Source organism: Cupressus sempervirens, chromosome 1, assembly GCF_028749045.1.
Source record: "Cupressus sempervirens isolate cs-2001-9-10 chromosome 1, ASM2874904v1, whole genome shotgun sequence".
Taxonomy (NCBI): domain Eukaryota; kingdom Viridiplantae; phylum Streptophyta; class Pinopsida; order Cupressales; family Cupressaceae; genus Cupressus; species Cupressus sempervirens.
In genome coordinates, this window is record NC_143118.1 from 781,466,110 (window position 1) to 781,489,577 (window position 23,468).

The 23,468-nt window shown below is 32.3% G+C and overlaps 1 protein-coding gene across 1 annotated transcript; it reads left to right on the forward strand.

Moving 5' to 3' along the window:
• The first annotated feature begins 15,316 nt into the window (after positions 1 to 15,316).
• On the forward strand, positions 15,317 to 19,097 carry LOC149580195 (tRNA dimethylallyltransferase). Its single transcript, XM_089789977.1, has 7 exons — positions 15,317 to 15,626; positions 15,849 to 15,966; positions 17,788 to 17,831; positions 17,958 to 18,068; positions 18,188 to 18,280; positions 18,402 to 18,520; positions 18,640 to 19,097. Exons 1-7 carry the CDS (start codon positions 15,508 to 15,510, stop codon positions 18,762 to 18,764), a joined length of 729 nt encoding a protein of 242 aa, XP_089646103.1. The 5' UTR covers positions 15,317 to 15,507; the 3' UTR covers positions 18,765 to 19,097.
• Positions 19,098 to 23,468: the final 4,371 nt, after the last annotated feature.

Sequence of the window (23,468 nt, forward strand, 5' to 3'; positions counted from 1 at the left end):
TAAGTTTTCAATTTTCAGTTTTGTCTTCGTTTAAGTTTTCAGTAGAATTTTCAATTTTGAAAGCTAAGTGTTAAAGTATGAAAAATATGTAAGTAACAGTTTCAAGTTCTGTTTCAGTTCACCTAATTTTCAAGTTTTCAGTTTGAAAAAGATACACATGATAATTAAAAGTTTTCATTTTGATCAACTAGTTAACAACTAGTGACATTCCAATATACCCAGAGCTCCCAATGCTGAAACTTGGGCTCTGATACCAAATGTAATGCCCCGCCAAAGGATCCAAAGAATTTTGCTAAGTTTGGCAAACAAAAATTATTATTATTTTTTTTTTAAACATGAAAGATAAAACCATTTATAACATCTACGGAAGCAACAACAACAATTTAAATAAAAATAAATATAACATATATACATAACAGGCTGCATTCTTTAAAGATCCCTTAACGTTGTATCACATCTAAATTAACTAACATACATGAATCCATCTAGTACAACATCCACATGAATAATAATGATAAGTCCAATGTTCTTACATTACATTTTTAAATGCTCAATCATCCACTATACATGTCACAGGGTATGAAGGCTTAAAAGAATATACATATGTGAAATAAGGTACATCATCCTATTCCAATCCATGATACATCAAAGTAGAGATAATCACATGATACATCATCATAAAAGACATATACATCTATCATAAAGATCAAACAAAATAAACTAAGTGCACGGTTCTTCCCAACCGTTAATAGCATCATTAGACCATCGTGGATCCTAGCCATCCCTCCGTGCGTAACATCCCAAAGCACCAAAGAGATCATCGGCTATAACATAGTAGAAATGTCACTCCTAAAACATCCTACTAACATGCAAAGTAAAGCATAGGATACCATCATCTAACATATGCAAATCATCAATATAAGAACATACCAGTAAATACATTCATCATAAGGTATATCATCTATCATAATGCTCCAAGAACATAATGAAGATAAATACCAACCAAGAATGCTCTAGCCACGGTGTCTCCGACGAATCTCAAATGATAAGAGTGAAAAAATTACTACCACCCGATTGCATAGAACCTAAGTGGTCCACTCCCACCGTGCTGAGGAGATAATCTCAAGTCCCAAACAGGCTATCAATCCACAAAGCATAAATCTCTATAGTCCAGGAATCTTGAAAGTATACTAATTCAAAGGTTCCCATCACACACAAAATCGACATCTAATTCTCAGAGGCACAACAATGACATGTAGGAAACCTACTCTACAAGCGGGAAAGTGTCATCGCATTTATCTCGTACAAGTTACCTGGCATTTAGCTAAACTCCACGGGTCCATACAGATTTCATGCGGCCACTAGTATCCTCTCATACTAACGAGGCATACTATGGAATGCAAGGTCGCAACCACGCATTCTCACTACTCTCATCCTAGCCTGTACAAGCACTCAAGGCATGGGCGAGAATCAAAACAATTATTTTTTTAGGTTCATTTAATCCCCATTTAGTGTGTAAATGTTATCACTTATTAACCAAACTTACAATGAGTTACCCTGGCAGCCACTTAGGGCTCTGGCCTCCATTGCAAGCCACTTCCCGACACTACAAGTAGATTACCTACCCTAATGCTCATGGAATCATAAATCACCACAGTCCTGTACAAGCGACTATAAAAAAAATTCATAAAAAGAATCATCAAATATCCATGATAAAAGCATCAAATATCCATAATAAAAATCATCAAATCTCCAAGATAAGAATCATCAAATCTCCATGAGCATCCGAAAAGCATCCATAAAAAATCATGATCACAATAGTTCTCTATTGGCAACTGAAGGCATCACTGATAATCATAAATATCCATTGGTTCTCAATAACCAAAATATATCATCATAATCCATTGGTTCTCAATAAGCAACTAATAATATCTTAAAATCATACTGATCGAAGACTCCAAAATGGTTGAGTCAAACATGTCGCAATATGACATCATCAAGAAATAAATCAACACTTTAGTCCCATTATGGTGACTACAAAGCAATCCAAGGGTAATTGATCGATGACTCAAAAATGATTAGCTCTAGTGTCTCATACACATACATCTCAGCTTCACACATGAAGACTGATGAACAATAAAAAATATTTCATAGAACATACAATCACATAACCATGGTTGGGTTTATAAAGATTGAGACCAAATAAGATCAACATGCCATCACATCTCATAACCCCCGAGCCTCTAGTCACAGCCTAGGATTGGTCAACGCTAGTCAACCCAAAATCCAAAACAAGAAGCATATAGAATACACGATGCAAACACATGTTTTGATTTTTCTATCTTACATAGTTGAATCAGTGTAGAGGTTTCTAGTTTTCTGTTTGCAAGTATATTTTCAAGTGTCTTAAGTTCATCATTTGACTTACAAGTCAACCCATTTGTTCCTCGATAGCATTATCCTTCCATTATTAAGAATTGCATTCTAAGAGTAACTTAAGCATAAGTATTTACTTATTGGTCTTTAATTAAATTGTTCTCTTTATTTAACTATGATCCACATTTTAATTAATTAACCTTTCAACTTTTCTAAAATAATTATTCGTTATATTATAAGAGGATCAATTATCATTCTTCGAATAAGAGATTATAACTTTATTAGAATGATTAATTAATATCGGTTCACAATCTTTGACCTTTAATCGTTCTAATAATTCTCAATTATATATTACTAAGTCTTCACCATTAAAATATCTAAAGTCATTATTCAAGTCATCGGAATAAGACCTATCAACTTGATATTACTATTTCTACAATCTCATTAAAAGAATTATATCAATTAAATCTCTATTACATAATTTAACTATTAACTAAATCCTATTAACTCTAGTTAATTGATTTAATTAGTAATTTCACAATCAAACCATCAATCCAATGAATATTAATTGACTAATAACTAAAGGTCAGCCACACACAAATATTCAGGTTCATAGTTCAATAATAATAATAGCTTGCTAATATTTAATGACAAGCTATATTGAGAATCTTATTAATAGATCACATTCATCATTCTGCAACAATGTTCTCATTTATATTTTAATAATAACAAGTTATAATAAATTCTCAATACCAAGTATTATTATCTCAAAAAAGTTTTTCCTATGTACGTTAATTCAGTTAACTGATAATCCTCCAAATTATTAACCAATTCAATTTGATTAATATCTTTTACAGTACTTCAATCATTAACTAATCTCTTTTAGAGTAACACTATTTGTATTAATTGATAACTATTTATACTATTTATACTATTATTTATTAATAGTTTGTTAGACCCAACAAACATTAATAAATAATAAACTTATCACAACTATAAATAATCAATCTAGAGAACTTTTACATAGAACTTCATTAGCTAACTCTTAATACCATTAAGGTATTCAAACGTATTAACCAATAACATAATAATTCAATCTTAATCCAATATCATTTAGAGTTTCTAAATTTAAATCAACATAATATAAATTATCATCTTATAATTATTTAATCAATATTAAAATCAACCATTAGACTCCATTTTCTGATTGTTCTAATGTTTTGTTTATATAAAAGTTGTTTTGAAAAAGATCCCTATCAAATCAATAAAACTCATTGTAGATTTTAACATGAATAATTTTCAAATTCTTAACATTATCATCTTCATTAAACAACTCTAAAATTGTTTAATAGTATTCAATATACATTATAAAAAGTCCACTATATAAACTATATTAAAATATCTTTTCTTTTAATCCATTTACTTAGATTGACTAATAATTAATTACATTTCTTATTAACTAATTTTAATTAAATTAAATTAAATTAGATTAGATAATAAATCATATAAAACTAATGTATATTAATAAGATTCTAATAAGGGAAGATTGCAATAATATTTTTAATTCATTAAATAATCTCCACTAGATTATCTCTAATCAAATTTGTTGATAACTATTTAAACTATTATTTATTAATAGTTTGTTAGACCCAACAAACATTAATAAATAATAAACTCATCAAACTATATTTCCATAAGTCCCATTAGTTAATATTTAACTAACCTTTAGGGCATATCAATAATTTAAATCGTAGCTATGTTATAACAATATTATAATGTAACTATGACTCCTTGTCAATAATAATAATTATTATTTAAATCTAAATCCAATATCATTAAAATTTGAGTCTCTTAATAATCATCATTAAACACTTTTATAAATTACCACCTCTTAACTATATATTAAATAGTATTTAATATTGAAAGTCATCTATTCTCTATTAATTCAATATCTTTATCCATCAGCTCCATCCACAACTTTTTATTAAAAATTTCCATTAATTCATTTAGAACATTCTTATTAGTCTTTAGACTAATTAAATAATTATTAAATTCTGATTATATTACTTTGATATATTATTTTTGTGAAGTTTAAGCATAAAGAACTCTTGGTTATGGAAGATGAAGAGACATCCATTTTTGAATAAAACAGTCTCAGTACGACAGTCATATCTCCCTAATGAACCGTTGGATCGGGCTGAAATTTAAATATGTTGGAAAGGGCCAAGTTGCGCCAATTCTGACCGAAACGATCGAATGAATTCGATCCCGATAAAAAGTAATGAATGACTGAATTCGGGTCCATCCAAGGGGCAGCGACAGGACAATTTGTGATGAATTAAGAATTTCCTATTAAAATAATTGTTCTCTAAATTTAACCATAAAAGGGTTTGTTCATATGCATCTAAAAATATAATTGATAGAAAGATTACATCTAATCATTCGAATTTTTACCATAAATTTTCTATTTTAATTTCAAATCTTTTCTATCTAATATCACAATATAAATTCGAACCCAAACCCGATTAAGATCTAATTATTTCTCCTTAATTGGATTTAAGATTTTTCTATTGTTTTCTTCTCAACCAAATAAAATATCTTGATTCTAATTTCAAATAGTAAATTCAATCATAGAGAGTATTCAAACACATAGAACAGATATGATAAAGACAAGAAGAGAAAGAGTGCAAAGGAAATATAAGAATATCATGAGTGCACCTGGACACTGATGCTAATTTGTCATGCCTCAGAAGTCTATAAAAAATCCTTTCCTTCTCCATCATTCGCAATTCTTTCAAGAATCCAAGCCGATCGAATCCTCCAAGTGATTAGAAGTGCTAGAAGGAGCATAGAAGCAAGTAAAAATATATGAGTATATGAATCTTCTCTCATGCATGTAAGCTTTGAAACTTCTATCTTAGCTTGTAGCTCGTGGCTTCCATTAATTTTGGAGCTTCCATTAAACTTGTAGCTTCCATTAAGCTTTTCTTTTAAGCTTTTATGAATTCTTGAATATCAAGAGCTCTCAAGAAACCTTTGGAATGCTTCTTGAAACCGCTAAAAGGTGTCACCAACTAAGCATGGGTCTTTTCCAATTCTTTTTGATGAGTCATAGAATTGTATACACCTTGTGCTTAATTGATACACTAACTCTCGTGTTGTTGACACATGTTAATTTCAACGCAAGCTTATAATTCCAATTTACTTTACTCTTTTCAAATTTAATTAATTTATTAAGTCTCATGCACTAACTTTAATATCTCATATTTTCAATCTTAATATATTTATATTTTAATCATATGAGATTTAGAATTTGTTAATAATTTAAAATATATTTTTCACTTTTAAATTTTATTTTCTAAAATTTTATTGCTAAAATATTTATTAGCTTTAATAATAATATTATTTAGTCATCTATTTAAAAATGAGCTCCAAATATATTATTATTAAAATAAACATTGTTACATTCCAAATTTAATATTATAACTTTTATTTTCCAATTTAATTATTTTATTTAATTAATTTCTCAATTAATTAAATAAGATAAATAATAAAATACTATATTAATTTTGCATTTAATTAAACCATTAATTAAATCTTTTAATTAGACTTAATTAATAGAAAATACTCCAAAGACTCACAAAGGTAAAAATACTAAAAATCCATCATAGCCAAAATATATACAAATCAAATCAAGGAGTTTATATCATGAATTACATCATCTGATGCATTCGGAGGGTACTCAACTTAAATACTTGTCCTAATTTTTCAATTAGAGCAAATGGCTTAAAGGGTTGGAATTTGGACTTGAGAATATATCTCCCCTCTCTTATCATTGAGATAATGTGATAGGGTACGCTCATCTTGACAATTCAGGGAAGTCGATACCCGGTACCTACAACCTGCATAAAAATCATGCATGTACAAGCACAATATATACTAAACTAAACAGGCAATGACAAGAAGTGGTGCATCGTGTAGATCCCGACTAGCAGGTGACTACGACTCCCTTCTTTAACCACATCAGACACGCCATACAAAAGCAAACACGCACACCATACACATGCAAGTATGGGGTAAGTATCCATAAGAAAACACATGATAATAAATCATCTTATTAATCATCATTAATAACTGAAAGCAATATAATAATCATCATCAATAATTGCAAATACTAAAAATAATCATCATACATACATAAAATGTAGAGTCTAAGTAATCTCATCACATATCAACTGAATTCATAGCACAATATCTGATAATCTCATAACAATACTGCTAACCAACAACATAAAACTAGTTCTAAAAGAGTTCAACAATGATAACAAAATGTGAACTAGGGGCAGGCACTACATCCACCCCTCTTGGAATCAGGCTTACTCCTCGAAGCCTACAAGAATGAAAAGCTAAGATACTCACTATGCAGCTGCCATTGAACCATTTTTCTCTGTAGGGAGGCATGATTCCACTGAAGATTTTACAACACCTTTAGAGCAATATGATTCCGGTTTAGTGGTAAACTGAAAACCATATCGATCCAATATCATTCCTTTAACAACTACTGAAATATATCCCTTAATACATTCTAAACAAGAGCAACTTAATGCTTGCAAAGATAAACAAAGGTATACTACCTTGAAACTTAGATAAAAGATACACGTTTTGCAACTAGAGTAAGTTTTAAATTTTCAGTTTTGTCTTCGTTTAAGTTTTTAGTAGAATTTTCAATTTTGAAAGCTAAGTGTTGAAGTATGAAAAATATGCGAGTAACAGTTTCAAGTTCTGTTTCAGTTCACCTAGTTTTCAAGTTTTCAGTTTGAAAGAGATACACGTGATAATTCAAAATTTTCATTTTGATCAACTAGTTAACAACTAGTGACATTCCATTATACTTAGAGCTCCCAATGTTGAAACTTGGGCTCTGATACTAAATGCAATGCCCCGCCAAGGGATCCAAAGAATTTTGCTAAGTTTGGCAAACAAATTTTTTTTTTTTTTTTTTTTGACACATGAAAGATAAAACCATTCATAACATTTGCGGAAGCAATAGCAACAATTTAAATAAAAATAAATATAACAGGTTGCATTCTTTAAAGATCTCTTAACGTTGTATCACATCTAAATTAACTAACATAGATGAATCCATCTAGTACAACATTCACATGAATAATAATGATAAGTCCAATGTTCCTACACTACATTTCCAAATGCTCAATCATCCACTATACATGTCACAGGGTATGAAGGCTTAAAAGAATATACATATGTGAAATAAGGTACATCATCCTATTCCAATCTATGATACATCAAAGTAGAGATAATCACATGATAGATCATTATAAAAGACATATACATCTATCATAAAGATCAAACAAAATAAACTAAGTGCACGGTTCCTCCCAATTGTTAATAGCATCATTAGACCATCGTGGATCCTAGCCATCCCTCCGTGCGTAACATCCCAAAGCACCGAAGAGATCATCGGCTATAACATTGTAGGAATGTCACTCCTAAAACATCCTACTAACATGCAAAGTAAAGCATAGGATACTATCATTTAACATATGCAAATCATCAATATAAGAACATACCAGTAAATACATCCATCATAAGGTATATCATCTATCATAATGCTCCAAGAACATAATGAAGATAAATACCAACCAAGAATGCTCTAGCCACGGTGTCTCCGACGGATCTCAAATGATAAGAGTGAAAAAATTACTACCACCCGACCACGTGAAACCTAAGTGGTCCACTCCCACCATGCTAAGGAGATAATCTCAAGTCCCAAACAGGCTATCAATCCATAAAGCATAAATCTCTATAGTCCAAGAATCTTGAAAGTATACTAACTCAAAGGTTTCAATCACACACAAAATCGACATCTAATTCTCAGAGGCACAACAATGACATGTAGGAAACCTACTCTGCAAGCAGGAAAGTGTCATCGCATTTATCTCGTACAAGTTACCCTAGCAATTAGCTAAACTCCACGAGTCCATACAGATCTCATGCGGCCACTAGTGTCCTCTCATACTGATGAGGCATACTATGGAATGCAAGGTCGCAACCATGCGTTCTCACTACTCCCATCCTAGCCTGTACAAGCACTCAAAGTATGGGCGAGAACCAAAACAATTATCTTTTTAGGTTCATTTAATCCTCATTTAGTGTGTAAATGTTATCACTTATTAACCAAACTTACAATGAGTTACCCTAGCAGCCACTTAGGGCCCCGACCCCCATTGCAAGCCACTTTTCGACACTACAAGTAGATTACCTACCCTAATGCTCATGGAATCATAAATCACCACAGTCCTGTACAAGCGACTGTAAAGAAAATTCATAAAAAGAATCATCAAATATCCATGATAAAAGCATCAAATATCCATAATAAGAATCATCAAATCTTCAAGATAAGAATCATCAAATCTCCATGAGCATCCAAAAAGCATCCATAGAAAATCATGATCACAACAGTTCTCTATTGGCAACTGAAGGCATCACTGATAATCATAAGTATCCATTGGTTCTCAATAACCAAAATATATCATCACAATCCATTGGTTCTCACTAAGCAACCAATAATATCTTAAAATCATACTGATCGAAGACTCCAAAATGGTTGAGTCAAACATGTCACAATATGACATCATCAAGAAATAAATCAACACTTTAGTCCCATCATGGCGACTACAAAGCAATCCAAAGATAACTGATCAATGACTCAAAAATGATTAGCTCCAGTGTCTCATACACATACATCTCAGCTTCACACATGAAGACTGATGAACAATAACAAACATTTCATAGAGCATACGATCACATAACCATGGTTGGGTTTATAAAGATCGAAACCAAATAAGATCAACATGCCATCACATCTCATTACCCCCGAGCCTCTAGTCACAACCTAGGACTGGTCAACGCTAGTCAACCCAAAACCCAAAACAAGAAGCATATAGAATACACGATGCAAACACATGGTTTGGTTTTGCTATCTTACATAGTTGAATCAGTGTAGAGGTTTCCAGTTTTCTGTTTGCAAGTATAATTTCAAGTGTCTTAAGTTCATCATTTGACCTACAAGTCAACCCATTTGTTCTTCGATAGCGTTATCCTTCCATTATTAATAATTACATTCTAAGAATAACTTAAGGATAAGTATTTACTTATTGACCTTTAATTAAATTGTTCTCTTTATTTAACTATGATCCACATTCTAATTAATTAACCTTTCAACTTTTCTAAAATCATTATTCGTTATATTATAAGAGGATCAATTATCATTCTTCGAATAAGAGATTATAACTTTATTAGAATGATCAATTAATATCGGTTCACAATCTTTGACCTTTAATCGTTCTAATAATTCTCAATTATATATTACTAAGTCTTCACCATTAAAATATCTAAAGTCATTATTCAAGTCATCGGAATAAGACCTATCAACTTGATATTACTATTTCTATAATCTCATTAAAAGAATTATATCAATTAAATCTTTATTACATAATTTAACTATTAACTAAATCCTATTAACTCTAGTTAATTGATTTAATTAGTAATTTCACAACCAAACCATCAATCCAATGAATATTAGTTGACTAATAACTAAAGGTCAGCCACACACAAATATTCAGGTTCATAGTTCAATAATAATAATAGCTTGCTAATATTTAATGACAAGCTATATTGGGAATCTTATTAATAGATCACATTCATCATTCTGCAACAATGTTCTCATTTATATTTTAATAATAACAAGTTATAATAAATCTTCAATACCAAGTATTATTATCTCAAATAAGTTTTTCCTATATACGTTGATTCAGTTAACTAATAATCCTCCAAATTATTAACCAATTCAATTTGATTAATATCTTTTACAGTACTTCAATCATTAACTAATCTCTTTTAGAGTAACACTATTTGTATTAATTGATAACTATTTATACTATTATTTATTAATAGTTTGTTAAACCCAACAAACATTAATAAATAATAAACTTATCACAACTACAAATAATCAATCTAGAGAACTTTTACATAGAACTTCATTAGTTAACTCTTAATATCATTAAGGTATTCAAACGTATTAACCAATAACATAATAATTCAATCTTAATTCAATATCATTTAGAGTTTCTAAATTTAAATCAACATAATATAAATTATCATTTTATAATTATTTAATCAATATTAAAATCAACCATTAGACTCCATTTTCTGATTGTTCTAATGTTTTGTTTATATAAAAGTTGTTTTGAAAAAGATCCCTATCAAACCAATAAGACTCATTGTAGATTTTAACATGAATAATTTTCAAATTCTTAACATTATCATCTTCATTAAACAACTCTAAAATTGTTTAATAGTATTCAATATACATTATAAAAAGTCCACTATATAAACTATATTAAAATATCTTTTCTTTTAATCCATTACTTAGATTGACTAATAATTAATTACACTTCTTATTAACTAATCTTAATTAAATTTAATTTAATTAGATTAGATAATAAATCATATAAAACTAATGCATATTAATAAGATTATAATAAGGAAAGATTGCAATAATATCTTTAATTCATTAAATAATCTCCACTAGATTATCTCTAATCAAATTTGTTGGTAACTATTTAAACCATTATTTATTAATAGTTTGTTAGACTCAACAAACATTAATAAATAATGAACTCATCAAACTATATTTCCATAAGCCCCATTAGTTAATATTTAACTAACCTTTAAGGCATATCAATAATTTAAATCGTAGCTATGTTATAACAATGTTATAATGTAACTATGACTCCTTATCAATAATAATAATTCGTATTTAAATCTAAATCCAATATCATTAAAATTTGAGTCTCTTAATAATCATCATTAAACACTTTTATAAATTATCACCTCTTAACTATATATATTAAATAGTATTTAATATTGAAAGTCATCTATTCTCTATTAATTTAATATCTCTATCCGTCAGCTTCATCCACAACTTTCTATTAAAAATCTTCATTAATTCATTTAGAACATTCTTATTAGTCTTTAGACTAATTAAATAATTATTAAATTCTAATTATATTACTTTGATATATTATTTTTGTGAAGTTTAAGCATAAAGAACTCTTGGTTATGGAAGATAAAGAGACATTCGTTCTTGAATAAAACAGTCTCACTACGACGGCCATATCTCCCTAATGAACCGTTGGATCGGGCTGAAATTTAAATATGTTGGAAAGGGCCAAGTTGCGCCAATTCTGACCGAAGCGATCGAATAAATTCGATCTTGATAAAAAGTTATGAATGACTGAATTCGGGTCTATCCAAGGGGCAGCGACAGGACAATTTGTGATGAATTAAGAATTTCCTGTTAAAATAATTATTCTCTAAATTTAACCATAAAAGGGTTTGTTCATATGCATCTAAAAATATAATTGATAGAAAGATTACATCTAATCATTCGAATTTTTACCATAAAATTTCTATTATAATTTCAAATCTTCTCTATCTAATATCACAATATAAATTCGAACCCAAATTCGATTAAGATCTAATTATTTCTCCTTAATTGGATCTAAGATTTTTTTATTGTTTTCTTCTCAATCAAATAAAATATCTTGATTCTAATTTCAAATAGTAGATTCAATCATAGAGTATTCAGACACATAGAACAGATATGATAAAGACAAGAAGAGAAAGAGTGCAAAGGAAATATAAGAATATCACGAGTGCACCTGGACACTGATGCTAATTTGCCATGCCTCAGAAGTCCATAGAAAATCCCTTCCTTCTCCATCATTCGCAATTCTTTCAAGAATCTGAGCCGATCGAATCCTCCAAGTGATTAGAAGTGTTAGAAGGAGCATAGAAGCAAGTAAAAATATATGAGTATATGAATCTTCTCTCATGCATGTAAGTTTTGAAACTTCTATCTTAGCTTGTAGCTCGTGGCTTCCCTTAATCTTGTAGCTTCCATTAAACTTGTAGCTTCCATTAAGTTTTTCTTTTAAGCTTTTATGAATTTTTGAATATCAAGAACTTTCAAGAAACTTTTGGAATGCTTCTTAAAACCGTTGAAAAGTGTCACCAACTAAGCATGGGTCTTTTCCAATTATTTTTGATGAGTCATAGAATTGTAGACACCTTGTGCTTAATTGATGCACTAACTCTTGTGTTGTTGACACATGTTAATTTTCAAGAAAGCTTATAACTCCAATTTACTTTACTCTTTCCAAATTTAATTAATTTATTAAGTCTCATGCACTAACTTTAATATCTCCTCTTTTCAATCTTAATATATTTATATTTTAATCATATGAGATTTAGAATCTGTTAATAATTTAAAATATATTTTTCACTTTTAAATTTCATTTCCCAAAATTTTATTGTTAAAATATTTATTAGCTTTAATAATAATATTATTTAGTCATCTATTTAAAAATGAGCTCCAAATATATTATTATTAAAATAAATATTGTTACATTCCAAATTTAATATTATAACTTTTATCTTCCAATTTAATTATTTTATTTAATTAATTTTTCAATTAATTAAATAAGATAAATAATAAAATACCATATTAATTTTGCATTTAATTAAACTATTAATTAAATATTTTAATTAGGCTTAATTAATAGAAAATACTCCAAAAACTCACAAAGGTAAAAATACGAAAAATCCATCATAGCCAAAATACATACAAATCAAACCAAGGGGTTTATATCATGAATTACATCATCTGATGCATTCGGAGGGTACTCAACTTAGATACTTGTCCTAATTTTTCAATTAGAACAAATGGCTTAAAGGGTTGGGATTTGGACTTGAGAATATGTCTCCCCTCTCTTATCATTGAGATAATGTGATAGGGTACGCTCATCCTGACAATTCAGGGAAGTCGATATTCAGTACCTGCAACTTGCATAAAAATCATGCATGTACAAGCACAATATATACTAAACTAAACAGGCAATGACAGGAAGTGGTGCATTGTGTAGATCCCGACTAGCAGGTGACTACGACTCCCTTCCTTAACCACATCAGACACGTCATACAAAAGCAAACACACAAAGAAAACACGCACACCATACACATGCAAGTATGAGGTAAGTATCCATAAGAAAACACATATGATAATAAATCATCTTATTAATCATCATTAATAACTGAAAGCAATGTAATAATCATCATCAATAATTGCAAATGCTAAAAATAATCATCATACATACATAAAATATAGAGTCTAAGTAATCTCATCACATATCAACTGAATCCATATCACAATATTTGATAATCTTATAACAATACTGCTAACCAACAACATAAAACTAGCTCTAAAAGAGTTCAACAATGATAACAAAATGTGAACTAGGGGCAGGCACTACACATTTTCTAATTTGGATGCTTATATAGTCTTTCACTTGTCTTTCAACATTTTTTCCATCTCTTGGAGTAGGTTTTTTCCCACATGGTTTTCTCTATTTCACCTCATTAAGCTTGTTGTTGGGACTCAAATCTATGTTTAGTAGGAGTTTCTAGGTTTTTAGCCACTACCTAAGTTTACCTTAAGAGGGGTAGGGGCCTGGGGCTATTTATCTAGGTTTTTGTAATATTTCATTTACTTAATATATTTTTGATTGTTTCAATTGTAATGTCTCCTCTCTCATGGATCTGTAAATTCCAACCTCCATAGCTTTGCTCCTCTCTTTCTATAACATGTGTTTGCATGTAGTGATTCTTGGGAGTTGTGGGGTTGAGCTTTCCTTAACTTCAACAATTATTATGTTGTTATACTAAAGGTTTCCTTCGCTTTAACTTATATTCAATTATACAATAATCGTCAAGCCTCGACCATACAAACAAAATGGACGGTTTTAGAACAATGATTATTGCCCATTCACACCGTCAAATATTTTTGCGAAACTCTATTTTTCTTTCTACCCAATATATAATACATACTATGGTCTAAATGTATTGATTGTTTTGCCTGTGTATATGTCATAAATCTTTGACAACAATAATATTTGTATCCAAATTACGATTCTTATTCGATAGACTCATGCTCGAGAGTCTTTTTATGCATTCAAACCTCCTTTTTTCCCCCTATTTTAACTGCTTTGTGTATTTACATTTTTTCAGCTCTACTATCTTTTTACCTTGGGAATGTACAAGAACACATATTTTCAATTGCATTCCAAGAATCAAAAGATCTACCAAATTATTATTCAAGTTCACATGGCTTAGGGAAACTTGAAATCCATTTGTTCAAATGTATGCAAAATGTGAAAACTTAGCCTCTAAACTCCTTAATCAAAGATAAATGTTTTAATACAAGTCTTTGAACCCAATATAAACAATTCCATATCCTAAAGATTAGGGAATTAATTAATGTAAACATTCTAGTTGACATTTGTGAAATAAAGAATTGTGCTAAAATCTGAGCTACAAAATAGGGAGTGAACATTTATTTAAGCGTGGGAGTGAACATTTATTTAAGCGTAGAAGTATACAATCATTGTAATTGTTGCTTTGTCAAACATGAAAAATCGAAGAACCTAAGACATGTGGATCATTCAACATAATTGCCATGTAGTCCCCAATAATTTTACAAAATTAAATAAAATTTATAATAACTACTTTTTCATATGAACCAAAAGAAAATTAAACAATAATATTTTTAAAATTAATTATAAACTATAAAACTATTCCGTAAGATTATTAAATTTTATATAATGATTGGAAGGACTATTGAAAATATCACATGTAATAAATGTAATAATAGGTAGAAAAAGCAATTGAATTAGAAGTAGTATCTAAATTCTTTTATTAGAATAATAATAAGATAACAAAAATAAAATTATAAAAAATAATTAATAAAAAAGTGAAATAAATTTAGCACTAGATAATGTACAAAACAGCCAAAAGAATTAGAACACACTAGCTAACTGACTTGACTCGAACACATAACCTAAGTCGTTGTTCGTCGAGTCATTATCTGATTTTTCCAAAATGTTCATTGTTCTGGGAAGGAAATGCAACATATCATTCTTTGTTGTATTACCTGATTGTCCGGGGAATTTGTAATAATGTATTTTGACACTGTAATCTCTCATTCAAGCAATGTTGGAACAGTTCTTCTCTCAGTCCGAAGTGAATGCCAAACTGGTTGGAAGGAAATCTCACATAGAACATACTGAGAAGAAGAATCAAAGAATTCTGCTCTCAGGGCCTTCACACAGGTACACATGTAAAGCCCCTTCAATGTTTCATTTTTCTCCACTTAAATTGTTCATTCCTTCTTTGGGGTACGCTTTATTTACCATTTATATGGGTTTTCCTTTCGGGGTACTAACGCATCCTCTTTCTATTCGAGTGGCTTGAAATTATTAAGTTTTATATTGCCGGTTATCGTGGAATGTAAAATTTACTTCTTCTAGACTGTTGTATGTTTGATTTTGTAGCGGGAAAACATCACTACTTTTGCAGTTTGCATATAATTGTGCTACAGAGACCTCGGCCACTGTCGTTTTTCTCTGCAAAAGAAACAATTTCGAGAAGAATCCCCCGTTTTTACCTCAGGTTGGAAAGTTATCTTTTAATTTCTGTTTGTTTTGGGAATCACAAATATATTTATTTGAAAGAGTTAAGGTGTAAATTTTATTTTGGGAGTGCATCAAAATCCATAGTCATTGGTCTTCTATGTGAAGGCCACATCTGATGTTCAAATAATATGCATCATCTAGTCATCAAAATGTGGTAAGGTAGCAAACTGGACAATCAAAGGCCTACAGGGGCAGAGTTACATCTTTGAAGATGTGGTATTTACAAAATGTTTCTTCTCTCATGTTAAAATGTTGTCCTTGGTAAAACTTGGCTAGGGTTATTGATAGCCTTGACTGCTTTCTGGAGTATTTGGGAATTGTCAAATAGAGGGTAAGGTTATGATTGTATGATCGTAGTACAATTGTAATATGAGGAAACATGGTTGAGTCCTGACCGTATCTGTATTCATTACAGAAGAATCAAGGCCCATGTCCATTAGAAATATATGCCAAGAATATCATCTAGATTATAGTCTCAAAGATGGGGAAAATATTTTAGCATCGTGCTTCTGCGATTGGGTTCCCTGTGCTTTGTGAGGGAACCACTTGTCTCACCGATGACAATGCTAATAAAGTAATTTCATATCATCTCAGACCAGTTAGTATATTTGACCTTTGAAAAAGAGCCATCAATAACATGTAATCTACGCAGCCATCAATAACACTTGATTTACACACATAGATTCTTGTAGTATTTGGACCCTAAATATAGGTTCTTTAAGATAAGATTTCACATCCATTCGTTATCTTGGTTAATTTAGTTTGATATGCTGCATCTTTTTGGCAATATAGTTCCGTGGCTGTTTGATGGATTTCATAATAACCAAGGCAGGACGTAAGAATGTGTTTCCTGTTCTTCAGTATCTTTTACTCAGGAACATGACATTTATTGTTTTTGGTTAAGAAAAATAGCTCGCTTTACATTTGTAAAGAATATATAAGAGTACACTGCAGTCTGGTTAACAAACTAGGAGAAAGCTGCAAGTATGTTTAATTCAAATTTAGAAGTAAAATCTCTAATTTTCTTGGGGAACAGGTGCCTACATTCACCAATCCATTACCATGTTCTTTCAGGTCAACGTAATTGGTCTTTTTATCCTTACCTATTGGACTGAGTATGCCCTCTATCCTACGTTTTAAAGAGTAAAACAGTAGTAGTTTCCAACTCTGTTGCAAGGAATATAGTATATAATAAATACTTTTCTTCTTAATGATGGGAGCATTTCAATTTTATCATCAATTTCTGTCTATTTCACTTGCATTTACCAATTCCTCACCTTGCTTGAGAATGGACTTGAGTTTCCTTCCTTTCTTCTTGGGAGAGGTGGCCCTCTAACCTTTTTTCGAACATTAGTGGCATCTATAGTAACTATAAATTGTCAAGATGTTGAAGGAAAACATGGCCATATGAAAATGATATTTCATGGTTTCTAATTTTACTCTTTAAAGAGATACCTCGTGTAATTAGATGTAGCAGCTAAGTAAAAACTCAGATTTTATTGCCGTGACCATTTGAAACTGATATTTCCTAGCGCCTAATTTCACTATTAAAAGAGACACCCTGTTTGTCTAGTCATTTGGAGGAGCAGGTAAGTAAAACTGCAGATGGTATTGCTCATCATCTTCCAAAGTGTGTACATTATGTGCCCATGACTGAGACATGAATGGGAAATTGTTTTTTCTTTTTTCAGTGGAATCAAAATCATGGAATCATAAAACTGACACATCAGATTGTGCCATTGATTGACACCATACACCAATGCAGTTTTTGACACGGTCAATTTTGGTACTTTTGCAGGATGTTGACCCATCTTCTGATATCTTTGAACGGGTACATATAAAGTAAGGGTTTTCTATTCAACACTGCACTGATCTTTCTTAGGTTGATTTTCTATGTATTGGCTTGTGGTGAATGATTGTTTTACGTTTAATGTGTTTGGATAGCTTTAATATTTCTTTGCAGTGCAGGTATCTAGAAGATGATGAAGGAATAAGAAAATATTTTGCTGCATTTCATATGCATAGCGATTTTCCAAGAGCTGTTATTTTAGATGATTTCTGTGATTATTTTGATGAAGGGTATTTTGTTACGTTCTCTTTGACAGTATTTTTAAGAATTTTAAATAATTGTTTCGAAGATAAATTAAGCTCACTTAAGATTAGAAATGTTTCCAATGTGATATCTTATCACTTTCCAGAAAGTGTCGCGAAAAATATGGACAAGCAAGAGGGTGTGATGTGGCAATGGTCAGAACTCTGGCCTTATGTTGTGACGCTATAAATCATGCAAAGTAAGTAGACTTCACTGTGTTACAAAAAAATTCTTTCATTTCCTCTCGCAACAATGATTCTTTTAGTACCATTCTTGCCCATTTCAAAATCTTTTCTTAGCTTCTGATTTCATTTTTTCAGTGATAAACTACCTTCCACAGAGTCCTGCAAACTCTTGATTTCTGATAGTCATATTGGAGACACTCCCAGGCTTCTATATATTTATCAGAGATGGCTACCATGTATCCTAACTGTAAAAGGTATGTTACCCTTAAAAGATATTAAAATATCTAGTATTCCATACAGGACTGGTGAGCTATTCTTGTTCATTTAAGTCAGTAATTTCTGATGTACATTTCTCCCTCATAATTGCTTGAAGCACATGATGGATTTACATTTACATTGAGAATCAGCAACATACCAGGCAAACCAAAAACAGGTTCCTATGCAAAGTACTCAACTGCCCTACAATATCTTACATTGGTGGAGATGCAGAGCAAATGATCAGGCAAATTTCAAATATTTTCTTGGTGCAGTCATCTTACCCTTGCTAAAGAAGTGGCGGCAGAACATCATTTGCTGTCCTTAAGAAATGACTGTTTAGTCCCTTATACAGCCTTTTCCGTAGCATTAAGAGGTAGAAGAGATCATAACACAAAGACATACTGTTCTGCTTGAATTTTTTAGTCCTTTGTGCAGTCTTTTCTGTACCATGTATACTTTGAAACTGAACAATGTAGAAGACATATGACACAAACACTTGCTCTTCTGCTTGAATGCGCATTTTCTGGGATACCATAAATCTGATAAAGTTGCTTTCTCCCTTTGCATACATAAGTTATACTTCCATTTTCATCTTTTGTGGGAGCTTGTTTCATTTTTGAAATTTGTGCGATCCTAATATTGTACTTCGTTACTAAAATGCTCTTCAATATTGGATTAGAGAAGTTTGCAAATGCTTCATTGGAAGCATTTTACCAGGAAATTGGCCTAACAAATTTGTAAAGTGTAATTAATTATATTTGCTAGTGTTATCTAAAATGAATCACCTCATCTAATGTCTAGAACCAAGAAAAATACATATATATAGTTATCAAGATATGAATATTATAATTTATAATTTTTTGGGCATAACAGAGTAGAGCACACCTCCAGATTGCAAGAAAAATCAAGCATAAGAATGTAGCACCCTGCCTTACATGAGTAAGTTTTAGCCCATGAAATTAAGAACATGTTGCAAATGGCAGTAGATTGTCACATGATGTGAAGTGAACATGAAAAAGCATGTAACATGAGATCATAAGGATACACTCAACAATATTAAAAGAACAGAGATGAAGCAAATATAGAAACAATAGACATACCAACTTGGTCCTTCACATCCTTTGACTTGAGCTTTCACCTTCTAGACCATGATGATGACAAATTCAAACTTTGGTTGCTATTTGAATTGGTACTTTATGTGTAAATATTGGCTTAAATACAGTATCAATATTTGAATGTACAATTCATGGCATCCTTTTGATTGCCTTTGATGATGGATTATTGATTTGTGGATGATGAATTAATATCAACATATCTTAAACCTCAAGTGATTACGTCCTGTTAGTTGACTCTAATTTTCTATATGATAAGTATATTTTTAACTTCAACAACTTCAGATGAACCTAGACAAGATTTTGAACTGAATGACCTGGTATGCATTTAGTTGAAAGCAGAAGGCTAAATTACTGTGTCAATAACTAAACCATCTGAATGAATTGTAAGTTCAGCACATTGAGATGCAACATGTTGAGCTCTTTAACTTGGAAGTCCAAAGTAGATGCATAAGCTCAGTTGATTGCTTGGAAAGTCCTTCATGTTAAATTTCCTATTGGTGACCAACTCTCCTTCATTTTCCCTTCTCCTTCTTGCCCCTTCTGTGCTAACAAAGTTTCCGTTAGCATGCTTTGTGGTTCTGCCCACATTTCAGCACCTTTGGGATTTTCTGTTCTCCACTCTTCCTGCGCTCTTATGTCAGACTTGGTCCTGGGAATAGCAATTGTTGGGCTCTCCCCATATCACAATGTTATTACTCAGACCTTCAGATACATTATCCTTAAGCGTATATGGAGATTCAAATGTATTGCTCCCTTGTCTCACCCTTTCAACTCTCTACAAATTGAATCCATAATTCTCTGTGCGAACTTTTCTCCCAATATCCTTATCCTTGAGTCTTTTTACCAAGCTAACCTTGAGATCAAAAAGACCTTAACTGATCTGTAGGCTGAGCTTGGCTCTTTTGAGGGAAATTCCAAAGTGTAATGTTACCAAATTAACAACAGAGCTGATTAGATGTGATCTCTATCACGCTTCTTGAATGGTTCCTTATGGATGATGCCTGGAAACAGCAGATGCTGTTTAAAACTCTTGAAGAGCAAAAAGTGCAGGTAGATTTTACAGTTTAGAGATTTCATATGCAGATGAGTTTGTCCAGTTGGTTCATTTGAGTAAACAGGGCTGGAAACCCAAGCTGGAGACTATCCAAGATAAAGAGAATTTTATGAAACCAGTTTTGATTGAGAGGCTGGGAGGAGACCCCGGGATAAAAATATGGGCGGTGTTTATAGCTGTGTTATTGGAAGGAGGAATGTTTGGAGCACAAGAGAATATTATACACTGGAAGCAGCTCAAAAGTCATGAGCAATGAAGAGAGTAGGCTGATACTACTGTGCAGCAATGCCCGATTGCAGACCGAGTGTACCCCGGAGCTGCTCAAAACTCATGAGCAACAGAAAGAGCAAGTTGATGCTACCATGCAGTAATGTTCAATTGCAGATAGAGCATAGCCAGAAGCTTCTCAAAATTCATGAGCAACAGAAAGAGCAGGTTGTGCTCAATTGCAGATGAAGTGTACAGTCAGTCAATATAATCATAAACCACAAGAAAGCAAAGCAATGGACGATTGATTTATTTTCTTGCTGTAGGCAATTTTGCTCTTTCTTGTTTCCCTTGCTGCTGGAGTGCACAATCTGATGGTTTACTGTTTATTTATAATTGTTTTGTTCCTTAATCCAATAAGTAAATAAACTTTTGTAATAAAAGTTATGAATGCTCCTATGTGTTTCATTTTTTTAATAAAGTTTATGCATATTTAGCCAATAGGCTATATATTGTGGGCATTGTCCATTGTAAGCTTCATGTCTCATGGTGGGAAATTTGACTGGACATGCCAAGCAAGCGGGAGGAGAGCAAGTTTGTACCGCCAGAAAAATGCCCACAGTTACATGAACCTGATCTCTGCTAACCACCTTCACATGATTTTACCAAATTTTTATATTAATTTTGCTTTGAGCTGGCTGATAATAAGCGCCCGAGCAACAATCCAATGACCCTGCATATCCCTCCATTGCCCTTGGAACCCTGTTGGATGACACAGTTATGTGTGTTAGAGTAAATTATTTATTACTCTAGGTGCTTTAGCTCTCTTAGGTGCATATAATTAATATTTTATATTAATTATATTGTACAAACCTAGCTTTCTTTCCTTTAGGGTTTTGTTCACCTTAAAAGGTTGAACTTTTGTATTTTGTTTTTATAACTTAAAATACATTTTTTGCTCTCACATTTCTGAGAACTTCTAAGCTCTGCTTTGTCCGTTTTTTGGCTTCTCTTCATTGTAGAATATTTGCATGCAGGTGTTTTTGAGGGTCTGTGAAGTTGGATTTTTCAACTTCTACATGGTATTAGAGCGGGTCTGCTGCTTCCTCTTTTGAAGATTTTTGAAGCCACGATTCGCAATCAAAAACTCCAGCTTTTTCGGAGTTTTCTTCTTCAGAAGGGTGAAGGGCAAATTTTCGGGGCACTTTGGGCTTAAATGGACGCCGCCATTGGATCTAAAAGGCCGTTTGCAATTAAAATACATAAAAAACTTGCTATTTTTGGACTCAGGGCATCTGGGAAAATTTTTTTTCCCTTCGGAGGCCGTACAGACACGTTTTTCGAGAAAAAAAATTAAAAAATTAAAAAGGGCGGGTTTTAGGCCACTCCGCCCACCGGCCACCCAGGCACCACCTCGCGGCCGCCAGAGCGCCGCCCGCGCTCGGCCCCAGTTCCGCTGCTGCCGGCGCTCAACTCGCAGCGCGGCCTCCGCCCCTCCGCCACCAGCGGACCGCCGGCCCGCCACCTCTTTCTGCTGAGCCACCAGCCCTGCTCCGCCTCTGCCCTGTCGGCTGACGTCAGCATCCCAACTGCTGATGTGAGCATCTCGACTGCTGACGTCAAAAAATGGTCGTTGACGTCACTTGTCGGCAACATTTTTCGGTGACTTATGACGTCACTTTTTCGGTGGATGACATCATTTTCAAGCAATCGGATTTTTTTCTCAGCGACATCCTAGAGACGGCGATACGGTCGTCAAATTTAAGATACTGTCTGTAATTTTCCAGAGAGTTGTTTTTCTAGACCTACAGTCGGTTTTTTGGCTATAACTTGAGCATACGAAGGTCTTTTTTCGATCCGAAAGAAGCGTCAGAAAGCTGACTCAAAGACGGAGACATTGGTGTTGGTTTCATGTGATTCCGAGTTCGTTTAAGCTTCCAAACTTGGCATTGAAGTAGAGGCTTTTGTTTTCCTCTTCTCTGCATCCGAATTCCAGGTTCTTTTCTCAGTTTTTGTGCTTTTCCATAGTTGTCTCTTTGGCTTTTGGGGATATTTTTTATTCGTTGTGGGGGGAGCATTTTCTATTCTGTAATTTGCTTCAGAATCAGACCCTTCTACTTCCGTCTTTTCTTTCTCTCAATGTTGGATCTTTTTGTGATCCGGCTCACGCCGCACAACTATCACACCTGGAAGACACAAATGACTAGACTTTTCATGTCAAGAGGTCTATGGTCTTGTCTGGATGTGAATCAACCTGCTCTTACGCGACCTTATGAGGTTCTATAGCACAAGAACAAAATGGATGAAGCCATGGGACCGATTGCACTCAACATTTCAGACAGTTTGTTATTTCACTTGGATGGTTTAACTACTCCACGGGCTTATTGGCTCCAATTTCAGACTTTGTTTGGCCAAGTGAATGAGTTCTGAGCACTTCAACTTAATGTAGAGTTGACTTCTTTGACACCTGACAACTTTCCCACCATTGAGAACTTCTTGATGAAGTTCAAATCTCTGCGCACAATTTTGCAGGGATGTGGTAAAAACAAAACAGATGATGAGTGTATT

What these genes read in the sequence shown, in the direction of transcription:
- LOC149580195 (XM_089789977.1), top strand. Translation starts at nt 15,508, where the DNA reads ATGTTGGAACAGTTCTTCTCTCAGTCCGAAGTGAATGCCAAACTGGTT. An exon ending in CTCTCAGGGCCTTCACACAG is followed by an intron (nt 15,627 to 15,848) that starts GTACACATGTAA and finishes TTGATTTTGTAG; the next exon opens with CGGGAAAACATCACTACTTT. An exon ending in GACGCTATAAATCATGCAAA is followed by an intron (nt 18,281 to 18,401) that starts GTAAGTAGACTT and finishes TCATTTTTTCAG; the next exon opens with TGATAAACTACCTTCCACAG.